At 51.7% G+C, this 23,068-nt stretch overlaps 1 protein-coding gene across 3 annotated transcripts in view; it reads left to right on the top strand.

The window, feature by feature from the left end:
* Positions 1–17,542, top strand: part of Epha10 (EPH receptor A10) — a 43,406-nt gene extending 25,864 nt beyond the window's left edge. For 2 of the 3 annotated variants that reach the window (XM_008850210.2, XM_008850213.2), the window contains 11 exons: positions 2,731–2,902; positions 6,066–6,174; positions 10,394–10,452; positions 10,571–10,696; positions 11,576–11,761; positions 13,087–13,148; positions 13,375–13,578; positions 13,876–14,025; positions 14,255–14,448; positions 14,837–14,992; positions 15,164–17,542. In XM_008850210.2, the coding sequence (XP_008848432.1) occupies positions 2,731–2,902; positions 6,066–6,174; positions 10,394–10,452; positions 10,571–10,696; positions 11,576–11,761; positions 13,087–13,148; positions 13,375–13,578; positions 13,876–14,025; positions 14,255–14,448; positions 14,837–14,992; positions 15,164–15,278 (1,533 nt within the window). In that variant the 3' untranslated portion in view covers positions 15,279–17,542. The remainder of the gene's footprint in view (positions 1–2,730; positions 2,903–6,065; positions 6,175–10,393; positions 10,453–10,570; positions 10,697–11,575; positions 11,762–13,086; positions 13,149–13,374; positions 13,579–13,875; positions 14,026–14,254; positions 14,449–14,836; positions 14,993–15,163) is intronic. The other variant, XM_008850211.2, reaches the window with a different exon arrangement.
* Positions 17,543–23,068: the final 5,526 nt, after the last annotated feature.

Here is a 23,068-nt window from a genome sequence, read left to right as displayed (position 1 = left end):
GGTCTCCCTCCCCACTCTAGGCTGGCCTTGAACTCCTGGGCTCAAGCACCCCTCCTGCCTTAACCTCTTGAGTAATGGACTGTAGATGTGCATCACAGTCCTGCCCCTCTTCTTCCTCCTGTTTCATTTGCTCCTTCTTCTCTTTAATCTCCTTCTCCACATCCTCTTCCTCCTCCTCTTTAACCTCTTCCTCCATAACTCTTCTTCCTCCTCTTTCATTTCCTTTTCCTCCTCCTCTTTAATCTCTTCCTCTACATTCTCTTCTTCCTCCTCCACATCCTCTTCCTCCTCCTCTTTAACCTCCTCCACCACCTCCTTTCTTCTGTCTCCTCCTTTTGGTGATTTGTTTGTTTGTTTGTTGTGAGACAAGGTCTAATGTGGCCTAGGCTGACCTCTTGCCTCCACCTCCCAAGTGCTAGGATCACAGATGTGTGCCTCTACTTTTTCTTCTTGTATGCATTTTTAATCTGTGATTACAGTTCAGCCATGATTTGACAAATAGCGTTATCTCCCAATCGATCCTCCCTTTCCCCTTAAATTTATCATCTTTAACTCTGAGATGTAATCTACTGTAAAGCAGTTCCTCACTTTATGCAAATTAGTTCATTAAAGTGGAACTTCTTCCCGTGTCAGAACTCCCCTTGCTCAGTGACGTGCAGGGCTTTGCTGAATCACATAACAGTTTTTGAGTACTAGAAGTCTGTTGAGGGGCTGGGAGATGGCTCAGCAGTTGAGAGCACTGGTTACTCTTGCAGAGGACCTGGGTTCAGTTCCCAGCACTCACATGGCAGCTAACAACTGCCTGTAACTCCAGTTCCAGAGGATCCAATGCCCTCTTCTGGCCTCCATGGGCATTGCACACATGTGGTATACTTAAATAATGCAGGCAAAACATACACATAAAATCAAAATAAATAAATCTTTAAAAAAAGAAGTCTGTTAAGAACTGTAACACTTGGGACAACCAGGAAAGAAAAGATTCACTGAGTCACTTCTTAACTGTATGCCTTAGGTGACCAGAGGACAAGGAACCACTGGCTAAGGTGGAGAACTATGGAGGAGGGGGAGGAGGGGGGGCTGGTATTGTATTCCCGAGGCATGTAGACCATCCAGGTGTATTTCTTGCATCGGGGGTGGGAGTGGGGGGGTGTTTGAGCATAGAGATGATAGCTAAAGGAGGGGTGTAGCCAGGCCAGGGCCCTGACATTTTAGGTGGCAGCAGTGAGGGACACTGGGAGAAAGCAGAGTATGCAACAGGTGCTTAGAAAAGACTCACCGAACTGATACTTGGTGATCAAAACAGAGTCCCAAGAGTCCCAAGGCTGAGCTGCTGGATGCTCCCCAGGTCCTAAATCAGGGAGTCTGAATATGCTGGGAACATAGACCCTGGAAAAGGAGAGCAAGCACCCAAGGTGCTGTATTTGAAGTGCTGCTGGGTCACTAGGATGACACAGGTTGTCTGAGACTCATCTCTGGAGCTATAGTGGTGTCTGTATTGGCCTCCCTCTGTGCCTCAGCCCAGCCCCCTGTGCCAAGAAGCTTGCTCATAGCTCCTGGGGCATCCCACCCCATCTCATCGGTCGTGCAGCCATTGCCTCTGTCTTTCCAGGTGGATCGGTTATTTTTCTTATTGCTTTGGCAGAATGACCTGAGAAAATCAACTTGAAGAAAGGGGTTGTTTTAGCTCACAGTTGGAGGGTACAGTCCACCATGGAGGGAAGGCATGCTGGTGGGAGTGTGTGAGACAGCTGGTGATATTACAGCTGCACTTGGGAAGCAGAGAGGTGAATGCTGGTGCTCAGTTCCCTTTTCTCTTTTCATTCAGTCCAGGACCCCAGTCCATGGGATGATGTCATCCACATTCAGGGTGGGTCTTCCCTCCTCAATTAAGTCTCTCAGGAAACACTCTCACAGACACACCCAGAGTGTGTCTGTGTGTCTGTTAGGGAATTCCAAATCCAGTCAAGCTGACAATAAGGATTAACTATCATGGGATGGGGAGATGGCCCATGCAGTAAAATGCTTGCTGCATGAGTGTGAGGACTTGAGTTCGATTTCCAGCACCCAAATACAAGCAGGGTGGTGATGGCGGTGTGCTTCTGTAACCCCAACACTGGGGAGATGGGGACAAAAGAATCCCCAGAGCTAGCTGGCCAGTCCGTCTAGCCAAATCGGCAGGCTCCAGATTTAGTGACAATACCTGTCTCAAAAAATAAGGTGGAAAGTGATTAAGATTGTTGACATCAACTTTTGGCCTCCGGGTGTATGCACTTGCATCCATGCACATGCACATGAACACACAGAGGGGGGTGGGAGAGAGAGAGAGAGAGAGAGAGTCAGATTTACTGTCATGGCTAAGATCAAAATCAGATGTCAGGTGAGAAGGGGATGGGAAAGCTTTGTGATCATCAAGGGCTTCCAACAGGAGTCAGTGTGAGGACTGCTGGGGTGCTGGGGCTCTGGCCCAGCTCACCCCTGGCAGCATCACCCCAGTGTCTCTGAGAAGGAGGCTCTGGCTCCCTCTTTAAAGTTTTTCAGACGGAGACAATGCAGGAATCCCTAGTGTGGGATGAGACGTGTGATAGAAAGAGGCACTGGGAATCCTGTGGAAGAAATCTCTGCAGTCTTGGGGTCAGGTTCCCTCACCCAACCTAAGGATGCGTCTCTCACTTCCCTTCCATGCTCCTCCTATCTGACTGGGTCTGGGCCTCACTCCTCCATCCTCCCCAGGGTCAGAGTGAGCAGGCATATTCCACAGTGAAGACAGGAACACCTGCAGTCACTGTCACCAACCTGAAGCCTGCTACCCGATACGTCTTCCAGATCCGGACGGCTTCCCCAGGACCATCATGGGAGGCCCAGAGCTTCAACCCCAGCATTGAAGTGCAGACCCCAGGTGAAGGTAAGCATTGTGTGCTTGGAGGGCACTGGGTGTAGGCAGGGGGTAGAGGTGAGGGACTGACGTGTCAGGAAGGGAGCTGTAGAAGAGCTGCATCACAGTACTTAGGTAAAGAATATGAGATCCACCGGCAGTAATTTGACTGGGCACCTGCCCTGGAGGAGTGCAGTGCAGAGGCCTGTGAATCAGCCACAACACCCCTCCCAGCAGGTGCCTCCTTCCCTAGAGGACGTGTTCCATGTCCTGTAAAACATCGTGGGTCCTCTATAAGACCCAGCCGCTCTCCTAGGAGGAGCCTAGAGTCTCCAGGTCACCTCTTTCTCAGTCTTTCTGGACCCTTCCCTCTCTTCCTCTCTGCCATGACAAGAGACTCACCTTGGGGCACTGTCCTTTTCCCTGACCAGGCTTAGTCCATGAAACTGACTTCCCTGAAGGGTAAGGGACGTGGGCAGGGGCAGGAGTTAGCCAACAGCAATTACCAAAAGAAACTGAGCCGTGCACATTTTTCGGTCTTTTTGAGACAGCATCTCCCTGTAAACCCAGCTGGCCTGGAACTCACTATCTGCCTATCACAGATCTGCCTGCCTCTGCCTCCTGAGTGCTGGGATTAAAGGCATGTGCCACCATGCCCTACTTGCACATTTTAAATGAAGGGAATGGAAGCTTGGTATGGTGGCACAGACCTGTAGTCTAGGCACTTGTCAGGCTGAAGTGGGAAGATCAAGAGATGTTCAAAGCCAGGCCTGGCTACCTACAGAGTTCAGAGTTGGCCTGGGCTACATAATGAGATCATGTCTCAAAAATAAATAAATAGGGCTGGAGAGATAAGTCAGCAGTTAAGAGTACTGGCTGTTCTCACAGGGGACTGGGGTTTGGTTCCCAGCACCCGCATAGCCCCTAATAACTGGCTGTAATTCTAGTTCCAGGGAATCTGGCACTGTCTTCTGGCCTCTATGGGCACTGCATGCACATGGTGCACTTACATGTATGCAGGTAAAATACTCATACACATAAAATTGAAATAAAGAAATCAAAATTAATATATAGCCAAGCTTGGTGGTGCAGGCTTATAATCCCAGTAGCTGGGAGGTAGAGGCAAGAGGATCAGGAGTTTGAGGCCAGCCTGGGCTACATGAGACCCTGTATCAAGACACAAAAACAGTAAGGAAAAGACAAAGGAGGAAAGAAGGAAGGGAGGAAGGAAAAGAGAGAGACAGGAAGGTAGGGAGAGAAGTGGTGTGTGAATTACATCTCAATAAAGTTCTTGTAACAACAAAACTAGAAAGCTGAACTTTAGACTTCCCGATCTTAAAATAGCCCTGACACCCTGGTGCTGTGCATCTCTATATGCTGTAGCGTCCCTCCCCTTTGCTACCCTCTCATTCCCTTTCAGGGCAAGTGTCTCCCTCTTTTGTTGCTCTGCCTGCTGCTGCCCCAGCCCTCAGGATCTCACCTCTATCTACTCTGAGCAGCTCATGAAAGTATTTTCCCCAAACAAAGGCAGTTCCCCTCTAAGAGGCATTCTGGCACCAGCTGTCAAGATAAGAATTCTTCCCAACCTGCTACATGACTCTAATCCAAGATAGGAAACACTGGGAGCCCAAAGGGAGGGAAAGATAAAATGTTGAGGGAGCCTGGGTTCTAGGAAGGAAGACAGCACTTCTTGTTGGAAGGCTTGTTGGTACCAGGCCTCTTCCAGCTGCTGGGAAGAGGAGATTAGGGCTGTGTTTTGAAGGCCAGGGGATATTAACAAGTGGAGGTGAGTGAGGAAGGCATTCGTGGAGAGGAGGCCATCTGAGCAAGGCCAGCCTCATACCCACTTCCTGTGTGCCGTGCTGCTCTCTGCCCTGTTGGTCCCCAGGCTCAGGCCATCCTCCTCCTCCCTCCCTCCCCGAAGCTTCTGCAGACCTTTCTTTCTACCCAGTTCAGTCTAGTGCATTTCTTGCTAGTTCTCCCCAACTTTCCATCTCAAGCACCTCCTCTCCATCCTCACTCCCAACTGCACAGGCTGCCCCATCTTTCCCTCTGTAGGCAGGAATCTGGCCTGCCACTCCTGTGAGCCTCAGGGTTAGGGTTCTTTTTCCTTAGCCTGCATTCCAGGCCCTCTAGTTGTGCCCCCAAGTTCCTCCCATGCCTTCACTATCCTGTTATGCTCCTCCTCTATGTAGCCCATCTTCTAGCCTTGAAGGACCACTTGCCATTTCCCAGGTCCCACCTGAGCCTGGGATGCCCCCCACCCCAGCCATTTCAGTCTTCAGGCCCAGGCTGGCCTCCGCAGAGCTTCCTCACTGGCCTCAGGAAGCACTGGCCTCTGCTCTACTACACTCATTTCCCTCTGTTTCTGCTTTGGGTTTTATTTTTCTTACAGCTGAATATTATTCATTTACTTATTTAGTTTTGTCTCCAGTCTTGGCCTGTGCACTTCTCCAGATGGATGGGGTCCTGTGGGCCTCTGTCCAATTTCTAAGATGCATTAGGCATGGTTTGGGGAGGTCACATTCAAATCTTGTGTTCATCCAAATGTGGTAGCCAGCACCTGAGAGATGGAGGCAGGAGAATCAGGAGTTGAGGGTCATCCTTGGCTACATATCGAGTTTGAAGCTAGTCTGGGCTATATGACACTGTTTCAAAAATAAAACAAAATTCCACAAAATCTTGAAGTCTCCACTTACTAGCTACATGACCTTGGACAGATTCGGTAACTTTCCTCGACCTGTGTTTCCCTGGCTATGAACAAGACAGTAATCCCTTACTGAACTGTTATAATGGGCCAGGATGGCATAGCTCAGGCACATAGTATCCTACCATGGATACAGGTGTGCTTAATGTTGGCTGGTATTACTGTTGGTGAATGTTCCAGATTGTGGGGAAGAAACTCCAAGTAGAGGCTGTACCCTGCAGTGCGTCTGTAAGTCTCTTGCCCCCTTGAAAGGCATAAAGGGAAGCAGTTCCAGTTGGCTGGACTCTTGACTCCTCTCAGAGCTGGGCTGCTATGGAGGGGCCCTACCCACAAGCAGAGGAGGTGCTGGGGACTAGTGCCTTTGTCAGCCCTGGTACCACTGTGGTTTCTCTGGGAAGCAGTGCCATGGGGCTGAGAGATCTTCCTATGGGTTGACACAGACGTCTGTCCTGGAGCCTGCCCAAGCCCCTCTGTTTTTCCTCCTAGCTGCCTCAGGCTCCAGGGACCAGAGCCCTGCAGTGGTTGTCACCGTGGTAACCATCTCTGCCCTCTTGGTCCTGGGCTCTGTGATGAGCGTGCTGGCCATCTGGAGGAGGTAGGTAGCTGATTCAATCCTGGTGACCTCTGGTGGGTCCTGTCCCCAAGCATATGAGAATATGTGCACACATGTACCTATCTGTGCACCTGCCTTGTATTCACACAGTTTACACACACAAACACACTGATGCATAGTTACAAATACCTCCACTGGATGTGCTTATGTCTGCGACCCCAGCACTCAGGAGGTGGAGGCAGGGGGATCAGGAGTTCAAGGCCAGCCTTGGCTACATGAGGCCCTGTCTCATCCCCCTTCACACACCAAATAAAAAGATATTCACGTGTCCACTGCAGCCCCTCCCCCATGTGTTGCTCATGCGCCAGCCAGTCCTGCAGCCTGCTCAGCCAGATGAAGGGGATTTAGCTCCTTAACTCATTAAATGTCAGAAGGCATCACAGAGGCTGGAACCAAGCTCCAGCTGCTCCAATGTGATTAGGGTTCTCCTGAGGCCCTTAGAGGCCCCCAGCTCTGGCCCCAGAGGGATCCAGAGGCTTCCCTGAACATAAGCAAAAGGAAGAAAATGTGTGGGAGAGAGGGGGACTGGGAGGGAAACTCATCAGCCTACCTCTCCCCAAGCCCCAGGAAAGAAGCTTGCAGATCAGGCAGGGAAAGGGTGGGAGAGACACAGCTGGAGCCTGGCTGGGTCTCCTGGAAAGAAGAGCTGTTTCCTTTGCACAAAGCAGAGGCGTCAGCAGTATGTCCCCCTTTTCTCCCCAGGGCTGCACTGTGATGATGTGCAGAGGCCCCAGGCAGCTGCAGTCTGGGGCTGTGGTGGGCAGAGCAGGTGGACTGGAGTCAGGAGCCAGGGAGGAGTGGGCTGGCTGTGGAGCCACATCTCAGCTGCCTGTGGGCAGGAGGGACAGCGAGCATCCATTAGATCCTGGCTCTTTGCATGCCTTTGATTGAGGCACGGATAGTGAAAGAGGAGAGGGCAACTCCTGCGGGTTTGGGAGCATTTCTGTCTGGACTAGGCCGGCAGGCTTCTTCCTCATGGCCCTTCACTTTCGGTCCATGCTGTTGGCCTGTTGGAAAAGCCTGGGCAGCTACTGAGAGCATCCCAACCTGGCTCCAGCCGTCAGAGCTGTGGAGGCCGGAGGAAATGGGGGAGAAGCGAGCAGGTTCCACAGCCAGGAGGCAGCTGCCGGGAAGTGCTGCAGAGGCCGGAGTCACTCCCAGTCAAACTGCCCTGAGGTGGGGAGAGCGCAGTGCTGATGGGCAGTGAGGCCCACTGCTGCATGCATCCCCAGGTTTGCCGACTTTGTGGCATCTCTGTGTCCTCTCTCTCCACGTTTCATAGAACCCACTCTGTGTCATGTCCTCACACCAATGGTCTTGGCAGACCTACTTCTCATTAGGGAGCATAGTCCTTTTCAATCCTGAGGCCTCTTAGACTCTGTGTGGTTCTCTCTCTCTCTCTCTCTCTCAATTTTTAAAAATTAGCATACTAAGTAATGGGTTTCAATATAACATTTAAAAAAATATTTATTTTTATGTATGTGTGTGTATACCATGCACATGGGTGCTCTTGGAAGCCAAAAGAGAGTGACAGTCCTCTGGAGTTAGTGTTATAGGTGGTTGTTCAGTGCTGGGAACTGAACTCTGCTCCTCTAGAAGAGTAACAGGTGCTCTTAACCACTGAGCCATCTCTCCAGCCCTCACTATAGCATTTTCATTCAGACTGTTTCATGGTTGGCTCTCAGTCCTACATTGTCTGTCCCTTCTGTGTCCACTTAGCTTCCCCTGTCTCTGTTCCTCTTCTCTGGATGTTCCCATCACTCATCACTCCAGCTAACTTCAGCAGCCACTGGGTGTCTTGCCCTGCTCCTCACCTCTTAGTTCTTTGATGTTTTTGTTCCTAAGGCCCTTCTGCTCTGGTTCACACAGCCTCCTGGCCATTCCCCTTGGGACTGCTTTGCTCGTAGATGCATAATGTGACGCCTGCACTTTGGGCCTGCCAAGACCCTGTCCTTGCAGCTTACTCTCTCAGCCATGTGGCACGCCTCTTCGATAGCTCCTCAATGTCTTATTTCCAAGGCTACAAACCTGCCTGCCTCACAAGCATCATTCTAGGCAGTCTCAGGCCTTCTACCCAAGATGAAGCCCCATCCCTTCTTACCATCTCAGGAACCCATTATTACTTTACCACGCTCCTTTCTTTCCCCCACACAAGAGCAGACATATAATGAGACTTAGTGTGTTAGCTTTCTGTTGCTGTGACAAAATACCCAAGATTGTAAACTTATGAGGAAGAAAAGTTTGAGTCCCAAATTTCAGAGGTTTTGGTCCATGGTCACCTGGCCTTTGGACCTGTGCTGACATAGTACATCATGGTGGGAGCTTGTAGCAGAGGAAGCCACTCACCTCATGGCAGCCAGGAAGCAGAGAGTCAGGAAGGGAGTGGGGTCACAATATTTTCCTCAAGGGCATGCTCCCATGACCCAGCTTCTTTCTCCTAGCCGCACGAACAAAGGTTCTACCACCTCACAGTAACACCAGGGGCTGTGGACCAAGCCTTTTAGCACATGAGACTTGGGGAACAGTCAAGATCTGCACTATACCAGTAGGCTCTACCATGGTGCTGTTAGGCAGGGCTGTCTTTATTCTGATTTTATTCAAGAGAAAACTGAGCCATCCAGTCCCACAGCCACTACTGAATGGAAATGCTTGGAAGCCCCGCAGTCAGACTGCAGGGGGCATGCGTGGGTACCCTTCCATGGCCACGTCTCCTGTGACACACCTGTCTTTTGAAAATTCCTAAACCTCCTCCTGTTACCTTCATGCAACCCCTGCCCCACTTTTTCCTTCCTTGGTTCCCATGACATCCCACCGCCCATTCCCTTCTCTGTTCCCTCTCCCTCGTGGCTTCCCTTTCTCCTAGCCAATCAGACTATTTCCTTTCCCTCCTTGCAGGCTCCCTCATCTCCCTGGGCAAAGTTCAGGGCCCCAGAGTTGATGTGTTTAGAGTAGACCTATCTTCCATGCTCCAGAAACACCCATAGGACTCCCTACTCACCCATTCCCCCTGCATCTCCCAGCATCCCAGTAGCTCAAATGTCTGAACCTGAACTTATTCTGTCTCTACTTGGTAATGGCTCCCCATGAGCTCATTGGGCAGTTCCTCCGTCTTCCTCCCAACCACCCAGCAATCTCCAAGCCCTTCTGGTTTCTGTCGTCTTCCTGTCCCTCCAGTTCTCTTATCTCTATCCAGGATTGGCCACCCCATACCCAAGCCATTGCCACCTCCTGAGGGAATTACTGAGGGGCTTCCTCTCAGCAGCTTGGGTCTTCTTTCTAAACTGCAAGCTGAATCAAAACAATCATAAGATACAGATTGAATTCAGGTACTCCCCAACTCAAGGTCTCCAGGGTCTTTCCTGTGCTCCTAGAACAAAACCAGAGTCTTCATCAGGGCCAGTGAGGCCCTGTCTCAGGTCCCAAAGGGCCTCGGGTCCCAGATGGGCCTCAGGCTGCAGATCCAGCCTGCCATTCTGTTGGTTGTGTTTCTGGTTCGGGAAGCCATCCTTGAGGGCTGGTTTAGGGGTCTGTGGTGGGCCTGCACCTGTGTGTTTGCTTTCCTGAGGGCAGGGTCTGCCTGTCATTCCCAACAGGACAGCATGGGTCTTCCAGCCAGAACTTGAAATCTTTTCATTTGTCTCAAAGTAGGAACACCAGGAAATGAAATGGGTGATGGGGTTGAAGGCTTAGAGATCTGGGCTGAGGGTCGTACATGTGTGGAGGCCACGTGGTGGTGGTGGTGAACTGCAAACTATGGAGAAGGAGCCCAGGCAGCAAAAAGTTGAGAAAAGGAACGAAGGGGAGGAAGGAAAGGAGGGAGGAGAGAAGCGTTCAGTGGAGATGGCTCTGTGGGTAAAGGTGTCTGCCACCAAGCGTGATGGCCTGAGTTCTATCCCCAGGACCCACATTGTGGAGGAGAGAACCAGCTCCTACATGATGTCTTCTATGAAACGAGTGTGGGCATACACATAAACACGCACACACAAGTAAGGGAGTAAATAAATAAGTAAATGTTATAAGAAAGATTACAGTGTTCAAAAAATGAAAAAGTGAAGCTTTTGAGACAGCAGGACAAAAAGGTCCCTCCCCAGGAGGGGTGCTGGCCTCTTCTTTCTGAAGGGACCAAGAGGTGCTGCCCTGGGTGCTGGTGAAATGGGAAGGGCTGGGGTCGCCTACTGAAAGGAGGACTCTGTCCCCACAGGCCCTGCGATGGCAAAGGAAGTGGGGATGCCCACGATGAAGAGGAGCTGTATTTCCACTGTGAGTTGTCTGTGCCGCACCCACCTCTCGCTTGGGCCCCTTCATGGCTGTTGCCTCTGGCCACCCCAGCGACGGAGTCCCCTTTCCTCAGGCTTTCTTTCTCCCTCTGTGTTCTCAGTCAAAGTCCCCACACGTCGCACATTTCTGGATCCCCAGAGCTGCGGGGACCCGCTGCAGGCGGTGCATCTGTTCGCCAAGGAGCTAGATGCCAAAAGCGTCACTCTGGAGAAGAGTTTGGGAGCAGGCAAGCCTGGACTCACCAGGGAGCCCCACCCACTTCATCATCAAGTCTTAAAAGCCCTGCTTCTTGCCATCCCCACCTCTTTCCAGCCAGTTTCCTCCCAAGTCCCCACCCCATGGCTGGAAGCCCCACCTCTGCATTAAGGGCACCTGTCTCAGAAAGCCCCTCGGCCCCCAGAGTAGTCAATGGCTCTACATTTCCTCCTTCTTTGTCCCCAAAGTCACTTTGAGACTCCTGTATTCATGCCCTTTCCCCGTAGCTTCCCCAGGTGGCTCTCAGTTTAGTTCTAGGCCTTCATGGGACAGTGGAGAGGGAGCTTTACAGCTTCATGACCACACACACCTGCAGTCTAGCCATGGACAAGCTGGGTCATGAGGGGCTCATCCTCTTCTGCTCTGAACTGCAGTTGCTTATCATAACGGGGCATGACATCTGCGATTTACAGGGCTGCTGTGGGGATGTCCCAGAGTCAGGACAGGATCTGGCTGGCTCTAGAAGGGTCAGTCCCCTGTCTGCCTTTGCCCATCCACAGCCCTCAGTTCCTTGTGCTCAGAGGAGCTGTCGCTCTTCCTGGGACCCACTGGACAGAAGCCAGAAGGCAGAATAGATGTCGCTGTCACCTGTCTTTTGCTGGGTTTATGGGCTTTTGATGGGCTGGCACATGCAAAGTTCTCTTTAAAGATTTGGAAAAGGAAAATGAGGCCAAGAGGGAGAAAGAGATGACGCCCAAGGTTACATTGCTGGTACTAAGGGTGCTGGGATTCAAACCCAGGAACTTCACACAGCAGGCCAGAAATGACCCAGCCTGCTCCATTTGCTGTGTGTGTGTGTGTGTGTGTGTGTGTGTCTGAGTGTCTGAGGTGCTGTTTCCTCACATCACAGGGCGATTTGGAGACCTCTGCTGTGGCTGCCTCCAGCTGCCAGGCCGCCAGGAGCTGCCAGTGGCTGTGTACACACTGAGGGACGGCTGCTCTGACTCTCAGAGGCTTAGTTTCCTTGCTGAGGCCCTCACCCTAGGCCAGTTCGACCATAGCCACATTGTGCGGCTGGAAGGAGTTGTCACTCGAGGTAGGCCTGGTGCTGTATATTCTCCTGCCCAGCAGGGTGGGAGGTAGGCTATTCCTCCCTTATGGGAAGCCATGAGGGAGATGAGGACACTTAAGTCACTTTCACTTTCTTGCTGACCCAGAACTGGGGGGAGGTAGATCACTTTCACCTTGAGTGATCTTCCTTTTTAAAAAATGTTTATGTGGGTCTGGAGAGATGGCTCAGCAGTTAAGAACACTGGTTTTTCTTGCAGAAGACCTGGGTTCAAATCCCAGCACCTACATGGAAGCTAACAACTGTCCATAACTCTAGTTCCAGGGGATCCGACAGCCTCTTCTGTCCTCCATGGGCATTGCATGACATGGGTGCACTGACCTATATGCGGGCAATACATGCATACACATAAAAATAATAAATAAAATATAAAAAAAATATGTATGAAGCTGGGCATGGTGGCGCATGACTTTAGTCCCAGCAAAGGCAGGTGGATCTCTGTGAGATTGAGGCCAGCCTGGTCTACATAGTGTCAGACTAGCTGTGGCTACAGGGAGACCCTGTCTCAAAAAGCCCAAAAAAAGCCAGGCGTGGTGGCACATGCCTTTAATCCCAGCACTTGGGAGGCAGAGGCAGGTGGATCTTTGTGAATTCAAGGCCAGCCTGGACTACATAGTGAGTTCCAGGACAGCTGGGGCTACAGGGAGACCTGACTTAAAAATGAAAAAAAAAAAAAAGACAAAAAAAATTATGTATGGCCAGGTGTGGTGGTGCATGCCTTTAATCCCAGCACTCGGAAGGCAGAGGCAGGTGTATCTCTGTGAGATCGAGGCTAGCCTGGTCTATGTAGCAAGTTCCAGTTCAGCTGTGGCTACCCTGTCTCAAAAAGACCCCAAATTTTTTTTTATTTATATGTGAGTGTATTGCCTGCATGCATGCAAATACACCCATGTCATATAATGCCCACAGAGGTCAGAAGAGGGAAGCCCCTCTTCTGGGATCTCCTGGAACTGGAGTTACAGACAGTTGTTGGCTGTCATTTGGGTGCTGGGAATTGAACCTGGGTCCTCCATAAGAAAAGCCTGTGCTCCTAAACGCTGAGCTATCTCTCCAGCTCCTTGAGTCATCATTCTTAGCTTATTCATTGCAGCTCTGATCTCGGCCTCTGTCCCTCTACATACAGTTGACTTTTGTGTTCCTCAGGACAGGGGAATGTTGGGCTGGCTAGAGGGTGGCAAGATTAGGAAACTTGGTTTTGACTCTGGCTATCCTGGCCAAGGTGGGGCCTGGTGAGGAAAAGGTGTACACACAGTTCCAGCCAGCAATTTATCGTGTCCCTATCTCTGGCACAGGAAACCCCTTGATGATTGTCACCGAGTACATGAGCCACGGGGCCCTGGATGACTTCCTCAGGGTAAGTGGGCTGAGCCTGGGGGTGGGGATACTAGTGCCTTATTATTCTCAGGCCCTCCTTTTTCTCTTGGAGCTTAGAATTGACATTGCTCTCACTGGCCAAGCTGACCTGGTGCTCACAGGGTACACAGAAGCCCAGAGGGGCCTAGTGGCTTCCTGGGGGCCACAGCACCAGGCGATCTGAATGTGTGGCCCTGGCCTCAGTTCCCTCCACCCCCACCCCACAGCATCACGAGGGACAGCTGGTGGCTGCACAGCTGATGGGATTGCTGCCTGGGCTGGCATCAGCCATGAAGTATCTGTCTGAAATGGGCTACGTTCACCGGGGCCTGGCAGCCCGCCGTGTGCTTGTCGGCAGTGGCCTCATCTGTAAGATCTCTGGCTTTGGGAGGGGGCCCCGGGACCGAGCAGAGGCTGTCTACACCACCATGGTAAGAGACTTCCTTCCCTAGCCCCATCTGCTGCTTCTGTTGTCCAAACCCAGTCAGTCTTCATCTACCTATTTTGCCTCCTTCCCTGATGGTGGTGGTCACTCCCCATCTGGCCCCTCCCTGCTTGGTGGTCCTGAGACATTGCCAGTGGGTACCATCCCAGTGTCAGCTGTCAGTTGGGCTGTCAGATGTGAATCGGGGAGTTGGGGAGGGGGGAGATATGGGGCTGGATGTTGGGGGAGGTGACCTGCCTGTGACTCAGTGCCTTCTTGCCCTGTCCTGCCTGCCCACCCACAGACTGGCCGGAGCCCAGCACTCTGGGCAGCTCCTGAGACACTTCAGTTTGGACACTTCAGTTCTGCTAGTGATGTGTGGAGCTTTGGTGTTGTCATGTGGGAAGTGATGGCCTTTGGGGAGAGGCCCTACTGGGACATGTCTGGACAAGATGTGAGTGGCCTGTGGCTCCAGTTTCCTTACCTTTTCCTGCTGACCCTTGAACTCTTAGCTGCAGACCTGTCTTCCACATTCATCCTGCCTAGACTCTGCATGAGTCTTATTTGGGATGGTGTGTGTGTGTGTGTGTGTGTGTGTGTGTGTGTGTGTGTGTGTGTCCGCCCATGTATGTGTTGGGGGAAGATCTGAAGCCTCCTGTCTACTCCCCATCTCTGGGGCTCAGGTGATTAAGGCCGTGGAGGATGGCTTCCGGCTGCCACCCCCCAGGAACTGCCCCTCCCCCCTGCACCGACTGATGCTTGACTGCTGGCAGAAAGACCCAGGTGAGCGGCCCAGGTTCTCCCAGATCCACAACATCCTGAGCAAGATGGGGCAGGACCCAGAACCCTCCAAGTGTGCCACAACCTCCTGTCCCAGGTACATTCTCACTGACCATATCAGAGTCAGCCAACCTCTCACCTCTCCATAAATGGCTTCCTCAGTGCCTCAAGTGCAACCAACTACCCTATCTGACCTGTCCAAGTACAATGGCCCAGACAGACCTGACCTCTCCATCTACCTCAGGCACATCTCATGTCATGCTATTTTGGTCTGGATTTTGCCCTTTAACTGGTCCAACTCTCCATTTGCTTGAATGTCCTGACTTTCACCTCTTCAGGGCCTGCTGAGTGCCCCATGTCAGCCAGGCTTAGCTCTGGGCTTAGTCACCCTCTCTCCCTTGCCTTTCCTTGAGCCTCTTCTCAGGAAAGTGACAAGGTCTGGTTCTGCATCCTAATGGTTGACTGATTACTGCTTTGCTCCCTAGGCCTCCCACGCCCCTGGCGGACCGTGCCTTCTCCACCTTCCCCTCCTTTGGCTCTGTGGCTGCCTGGCTGGAAGCCCTGGACCTCTGCCGCTATAAGGACAGCTTCTCAGCAGCTGGCTATGGGAGTCTGGAGGCTGTGGCCGAGATGACAGCTCAGTAAGTCTAAGGAGCCACAGCCAAGGACAGGGCTCAGGGAACCGGAGACCCGGATCCTACCTAGATGGGAAAACTGCCTTGTCCTGTCCAGAGAAGGGAAGAAAGAGGGCTAGCCTCCATTGGAGGAGCAGAAGGGCTGGGCTAGCTGAATGTAACTTGTCTTCCTTGCAGGGACCTGGGAAGCCTGGGCATCTCCTCAGCTGAGCATCGCGAGGCCCTCCTGAGTGGGATCAGTGCCCTGCAGGCTCGAGTGCTACAGCTGCAGGGCCAGGGTGTGCAGGTGTGAGCCAGCCTGCCCTGCTCAAGGACCTGCAAGCTGCAACTCCCCTTGAATGGGAGGATGTGCTCTTCTTCCTTGTGGGCCCTGAACTGGTTTGGGGCCATACTATATCCCCATTTCATCTCCCCTCTGAATACCTTGCTGACCTAGTGGTCCTAGAAAAGAGGTTCAGATCCTTGGAGAGGACTCCTGAGAAAACAGCAGGAGGAAGCTTAGAATGTCAAGGGCACAGCTGGGCAGGGGCTCATGCCCCTCTGTCTTCCACACTCACTGGGGGTTGGGCCCACCCAGCAGGCATCCCTTTTCCCTGAAGAACTGTTGGCCTGTCAGACAGTTGGGCAGAGGCTCATGCCCCTCTGTCTTCCACACTCACTGGGGCTTGGGCCCACCCAGTAGGCATCACTTTTCCTTGAAGAGCTGTTGGCCTGTCAGACAGTAAGGGTCCCTGAGAGATGCCCATTGATCCTCACAGGGACCACAACAACCTGGCCACTTGGGTATGGGAGGCCAGGCCAGTGGGTAGTGTTCATAGCTCCCTGTGCCTTGACTGGGTCTGCTGAACCCTAGTCCCAAGACCCAGGCAGGCAAGTGGTGCTGAGCTCAGAGACTGGACTCCCTGTCCAAGACTCCAGAGCTGATGGCTTCCTGCCTTGGGCTGGCAATGAAGGATAAGGGCCAGGCTCCAAGGGGGCCACACAAGGTCTTGGTGCTCCTCTGGGCCTGGTGGTTCCATTTGCTTTTGAACTGACTTGGAAGAGCACAAGGGGGCTTGCTCTGTACCCTGGAGGGTGGTAAGGAGGAGACTCAGGAGTGGGTTCTGACAGGCTGGTCTAACCCCATTATACAGATTGGGGAAGTCAGAGCCTATGGTCTCAGAGCCAGTGTTGGGGTCAAACTGCAATCCAGGGAGGGGGCTGGCTCTAGAGGGTTCTTGGCCTTTGCCATGGTACCAACACTCTTCCCTGGGCATCTCAGTGGGTCTGCCCCTGCACTCCCTGCTGCTTCCATGGAGTGCCTCCAGTGCTGTACAGAGCTCTGGCAGGAGTGTGGTGCTGAGCTGATTCCCAGTTCTGAGCCCTGGCAGCCATGTGGTCTTAAGACCAGGGATGTCCTAGGAGGGCAGGAAGGCTGCTGAATATGAACAGGGCTACCGGGGTTGAGTTTGTCCACATCACCCCTGATAGATGCTTGTTGTGATTTTGCTGTTGTGGGGAAGGGTGGCCCATCTGTTGTGGGGAAGGGTGGCATGGGCTGGGTAGGAGAAGATGGGGATGGAGAGAGGTGAACAGAATAGAGTGGGCCTTTGGAGGGCTCAGATTAGGCAGAGGTAAGCTCCAGCAGTTCCAGGATGGGAGCTGCCTTGGGGAGAGGGAGAGTGGACACAAGAGGCAGGTGGATGGACACTCCTGATGTGTGGGTTGAAGGGTGTCCAGAAAGGCTTCTTAGTTGAAGTAAAAATTGAACAGGGCCTTGAGATGGGGGGGGCATTCTCTCCTTGAGGTGGGTGGTTTTCAGCAGGCTGAAGGGTCCAAGTAGGGCTCTCTGACAAAGAGCCTGGAGACTGGAAGCCACAGTGCATCTTTGGGGAGCACCTCATAGTGGGGGACAGTGACTCCCAGCAGTGCCTTTGGCCTTTTCCTGCCAGTAGCTGCTTCTCCCCTCCTTGGAACTAGCTCCACTCCTGGCTCTCTGCTCCCTGGGCCTCTGCCCAAGCTTGGTGGCTATGGGGATCCTGGGGCAGATGGGAATAGAAAGAGCTGGGGTCTGACAGGCCCCCAGAGGCTCTTCCTTTACCACCCACCCCCTCCAGGGAAACCTGGCTCTGCATCAAGAGCTCATAGGGTGGTCAGAGCCTCATCCTCATATGACTCCAGCCATGTGTCATTCTCACGGACAAAGCGCCCACCACCAGCTGTTCTGCAGAAGGGCCCCTGGCTGTGTTGGCAAGGACTTCGGTGTCCAGGGTAGATCTCCCCTCTGATGAGTGAGGTCCTAGAATCCTGATGGATCCCAGACCTCAGCCCTGCACATGTGCCAGTGTGATGGGGGCGTGCTGAGTTCTGGGGACCTTTCACAGATCTATTTTTATATATGGAATTTGTTCACTGGATAGAGGGAGGTGGCTCGCTAATCCCCATTGCCCAGTCTGAGCCTACCCAGGGAAGGAGGGGCTGGCGGCAGAAGTGGCTCCTTTGGGGAACTCTGGAGATGTTTTTCTATTTCTTGGGTTCTGTATGCAGGACAGTAATAAAAACTTGTCTGTGTTCTGATGCCTCTGTGTGGTATTGTTAAACCACTGAGTAGCTTGTGGGTGTTATGCACACAGACCCTGGGTTTGTGTCTGTGATCTCTCTGAGTGGAGGCAAATCACACCCTGCTCCTACTACAAAGAATGCCACAGTTTAGTGGAGACATAGGAAGTGGGACTGGACATTGTGGCCAGAGGCACATGGGACACAAAGCGCCATGGGGCTGCAGCACAAGTAGTAAACCAAGGAGGATGGACCAGAGGAGCGATGCCCTGCACATATGTGGAGTGGGGACAGGAAATGGCCAGTTGGGTTTGGGATATGAATGTGGGGTGCTTGCATAATGTTGGGGACATGGGTGGATAGCTAATTCTGGAGCTTGGAGCACAGATGTGGGCTAGAGATAGACCTTTGGGGGTCATTACCACATATTAAAACAAGCTATGGTGAGAGGCCATTCAGCTAACATGCATAGAGGGGATCCTGGAGATGTGCCAACCTTATGGAGGAGCCCAGGAGCCATAATGTGAGGAGCAATGGAGAGGCCAAAGCATCGAGCTACTGCAGTCCAAGGAAATGTGAGCTTCAGTGTCAAATACAGAGAAACTGGGTGTTAGTGTGGTGGGGTATGGGCACAGTCTGAATGACATCAGGGACTGCATGCCTTTCAGGCTGCTCTAACAAGGTGCTATACACTGGGTGCTTTTTGCCACAGCTTGGGCTGGAAGGTGAACCGAGGGGAGCACCTGCTTTAGACACCTCTCTGGGCTTGCCCATGGCCGTCTTCTCTGCTTCTGGGTGTCATCTACCTTGGGTGAGTCTGTGTTCCAATGTCTCTAGTGGGACAGCAGTCCACTTAGACTGGTCCATTGCTGGCCAAGCCCAACAGCTTGGTTTAAACTTAATCACCTCTTCAAAGGTGCCATGTGAAAATAGTCACGTTCAGAGTTACTGGGGGTTAGGATTTCAACAGTGGAGTTTGGGGGACCTATTCAACCCCTAACAATGGCTTTAACTTTTAGGGGTGCAGAAGTCACATGAGAGGACTAGGGAGTGGGGAGTCTGCAGGTGTGGTGAAAGGAGGAAGAGTGGCTGTGACGGCGATCCAGGTGAACGGGGGGTAAACTGAGGCACACTGGAGCAGGGTCTGGGCACTAGCACACAGGCACACGCATGCATGAACCACTTGGGTCTTTGTCTCCCTTGGTTGACTTGCTAGGGCTGTGCCTCTTGGCCCAGGCTATTCTGGCTTATAAGGCAGGGAAGGTATTTTGCTCACACTCATTCTAGGCTACAGGAAGTGCTTGGATGGTGATCAATATACCCTTTTCTTTCCCTCCTGGGCTCAAAATTGACTGAATTCTAATTCAGGGAACAGATGGAGATCAACATACCAGCTCTTTGATAAGGCTGATTGGAGAATGCTGCTCACCATGTTTCTTTGAATCTAAGACGCACCACTAAGAAACATTACAGCCACTTAAGCCAGGTCTTGCCATCTGGTTGGAAGGCACATCCCAATTTCAGAGACATTAAAATGTGTGTGGCTTAAGTCTCCAATAAATGTGTGGTATGTCTAAGGCAAAGTCCATTTCTCATCATCCCCTTGACCTATACACACCACCAGGATGGCCTCCCCTGTAGAGCAGAGCTGCCCCACTCAGCTCCCTACCTGATGGAACAGAACAGACAATAAGCACCCCTTTTCTAGTGGTAAGTCTTCTTGCAGAAGCCAGGTGCCACTGGCTCAAGCAGGTTCTTCCTTCTGTCCCCAATTCCATCAAACCAGCCACATTTCCCAAGAGGAGGAGTGGGTTAGAGGTGTGGAGTATTGCTCTGCTGGTTTGTCCCAGAGAGGCATGCAGCCGGGGAACCAGGACCAGCATTAGCGGTGCCTGATCCTCAATGAAGCGTGCCTTCACTTGTGCAGTATTATTACTAGCAAGGTGTGAGATGCCAGGTGGATGTAGTGTATGGTTTAAATGGTTTCTCTGGGCAGTGAACACGATCTGGCTTTATGAGGTAATTGCCCATTCAGCCAATGCATCCAGGACATTTACTAGTGGCCTGCATTGGAAGCTTAATGCTCAGCCAATTAAAAAAAGCCAATTCTGGGTCAGGCGGGCATGGTGGCACATGCCTTTAATTTCAGCAAACTGGAGGCAGAGGCAGGTGGATCTCTGTGATATTGAAGCCAGCCTAGTCTACATAGTGAGTTCTAGGCCAGCTGTGGCTACAGGAAGACCCTGTCTCAAAAAGACTGTCCTAGTTTGTTTCTTCATTGCTGTGACAAAATATTCTGACCAATACCAACTTGGGGAGGAAAGGGTTTATTTAGCGTACATCTCCCAGGTCACAGCTCATCAGGGAGCCCAAGGTAGGAACTCAGGGCAGGAACCTGGAGCACAGGCCATGGAGGAATCTCTTACTGGCCTGCTCCCCTGGCCCCCTGCTCAGCTTGCTTTCTTATACAACACAGGCCACTACAATGGGCTGGGCCCTCCCACATCACTCAGCAATCAAGAAGGTGCCCCATGGACATGGCCACAGGCCAGTCCAATGGAGGCAATTCCCCAGTTGAGGCCTCCCTCTACCCAGGTGTGTCAAGTTGACACTAAAGCTATCCAGCACAAAGACCGAAAAAAAAAAAAAAAAAGGCAAAACAAACAGAGCTAAATCTAGGTGTTGTGGGACTGCATGGGAAGCTCTGCCCGGCCGGGTTCCTGGAAGGGATTCCTAGGGGAAACTGAGCAGTGAGCTCACAGCCTTTGGTAAGTAGTGCCTGAGCTGTTTCTGCAGGTGGTTCCTGAGCTCCTGCCCACAAGTGTGTACTCCTCTGCCATTTAAGTGCACAGGGTCCTGGGGCTACAAAGAGAAGTCAGAGACTGTTCCAGCTTGTGGATGACCTCAAGATGCCTACAGCACAGGGCAGGCAAGGGAGAGGTTTTGACCAAAATCGTTTAAGAAAAACCAGAACCAGACCAAATTTGTTTCCTCATTGCAAACACCCTACACCCTCCCAGGTGTGCTCCCTCATCCTCCCTCTCTTACCCACTCTTTTGAGCACTAGCTGGGGCACTCTGCTGAGTCAAGATGTTTACCACCGTGACCTTTGCAGCCCATGTGGTGTATATCCTTGGAGAGTCTGTTCTCTGTTGTCATGATTCTGGGCATTATTGGGTCACGAGTATTTACAGGCTCTTCTGGGAACTCTGCTGTGGAAGATGCTCACTATGCCTATCACTTGAACTTGAATCAGGAAACACCATCACAGACCCTGATGTCAACTAAGGGAATGGTGATGGCAGAGGACATGAAGTGCAGGCCACAGGCAGCGAGGGGAGAGCATGCTCTGTAGGTGAGATGACACAGGAAGGTAAAGGCTAGAGATGGTGTCTCAGCTGAAGCAAATTGGATTACTCAGTGGGGCACCTCTACTGAGTGGCCCCCAATTCTGATTGAACCTGCTCAATTAGGTCTGTCCTACCTTAAAGCAGCAAAATATGTATGTGTATGGGTATTTTCCCTGCATGTATGTAAGTGCACCCATGTTGTGCAATACCCACAGAGGTTAGGAGATGGCGTCGGATCCCCTGGAACTGGAGTTACAGATGGTTGGTAGTCACCATGTGGGCACCGGGAACTGAACCAGATCCTCTGCAGCGCTCTTTAGAGACAGGGTATTATGCAGCCCAGGCTGGCCTCAAAACTTGTTAATATAGCTAAGGATGACCTTGAACTCCAGATCCCCTTGCTTGTACCTCCCAAGTGCTGGGATTACAGGTATGTACCAGCACACCTAGAAAATTGTCTATTATAAAAACCTTGAGTATGTACTGCACTGAATTTTAGGTGTGGGCCAACAACTATCTCACTGTGTAAAGGAAAGGCAGACTTACCAGAGGGTGTGCATCAAGGCATTAGTTTTGCTTTTTAGGGGTCCTAGGGAGCACCCTGAGGATGTAAGCCCTGCATTGACATGGGACTTCCCCATCTTTGGGAGAGATAGGCCATGAATTCCCTTGAAAGGTTGTGTCTGATGCCTTGAAAGAACAATGCCTTGGTAATGTCCATTCTTTCCCAGAGATTAACTAATTCTTTGGATGAGCTAACTCTCCCTAAGGTAGCACATCTGGGATCTGTCCAGCAGGGAGTTCCTAGTAGGTTGTTTGAAATTCCAGGGGCTCTGGGGCACACAGAAGAAGCTTTTCTTAATAATGTTTTATTGTTTTTATTTTATGTGTATGCATGTAATTCCCTGCATGTAAGTGTACCCATGTCATGCAATGCCCACGGAGGACAGAAGAGGCCATCAGATCCCTTGGGACTGGAGTTACAGACAGCTGGGAATAGACGCTGGAGTTACAGGTGCTGGGAATAGAACCTGGGTCTTCTGCAAGAACAGCCAGTGTTCTTAACCACTGAGCCATCTCTCCAGTCCCCAGGAACCTATTCTTTAGTGGTGTTCTGGGGTTTCTAGAAACTACCTCAGGGGTCCTGGGGAAGGAGGACAGCAAGCTTCAATAGACCCTTCTACCCAGAGGGATGAGGGAAGTCAGGAAAAGTGATTTCAGTGGAACTGCTTTGAACTGGAAAAAGATTTGCTATGGGCCAAGGAAACTGTTCCTCACCTCTAGGTGACTATGGGCTTGGGTTGCCATACCTTATCTGTAGGCTAGCAATCTTTATGGTATCTTTCTGTTTTTAAAATAAGATGTTGGTAACTAATTTAAAATTACAAACAAGGCAAAAACAAAACAAAAATTACTGCCAAACTAACCCAGACACTTAAGGGTGTACTTGTGGGGTGGCAGTAAGATGTCTGTGACTGGTCTAGACTGTACTTTGCAATACTACCTTACAAAGCTGTTCCCTTCCTTAGCACCAAGGATGCCTTAGCTGTATACGATACATGTCCTACAACTGAGCTCATTCTGGAAGTGATGGGAGTGGAGGCCAGCATGCCAGGACAGGCTCCGGGTAGTATTGAATCCTAACTGCTCCCTGACAGCACAACAGTGCCTGAGAGGAGCAAGGGCCAGGTGTAAGCCTCAGGGGTGGCGACTAGGTTACCACCCTGTCTTCCAAATGCCATCACTGACCAGAGGCTTCTCTATGAAGTACACATGCCCAACAGCCTGAATGATCCCTGCTCTCTCCTGGAAGCACCCTCTGCCACCAGAATCCATGTGGTTCATTCAGTGTGGAGAGCTGGAGGGAGACAGAGAGCTGCCTGAGTCTCAGGACTGGAAAGTAAAGAGAAGCAGGATGGGCAGTGCCCTGCCCCTGCCCTTCCTGGCCCGGCCCCATGCTGTGGTTTACCATGATGCCCTACAGTTCATCCTCCTTAGCTCCTGGAATTAAGTGTGGGGAACATGCCTGGCCTGGGTCTTGGGGGTCCCCTTTTTCAGAGGTCAGAAGTTTCCCTACAGCAGAGGTATCCACTCTCCTGAGGAAAGCAGCTGTCCAGGGGTGCCCACTCCAGTGGCTACAGCTCCCATACTACCCAAGTGCACACAGTACAGCTAGACGCCAGGCTGCTGAGTA

This window comes from Nannospalax galili, unplaced genomic scaffold, assembly GCF_000622305.1.
Source record: "Nannospalax galili isolate Female #2095 unplaced genomic scaffold, S.galili_v1.0 scaffold944, whole genome shotgun sequence".
NCBI classification, from domain to species: Eukaryota; Metazoa; Chordata; class Mammalia; order Rodentia; family Spalacidae; genus Nannospalax; species Nannospalax galili.
This window is presented reverse-complemented; position numbering and strand designations above follow the sequence as displayed.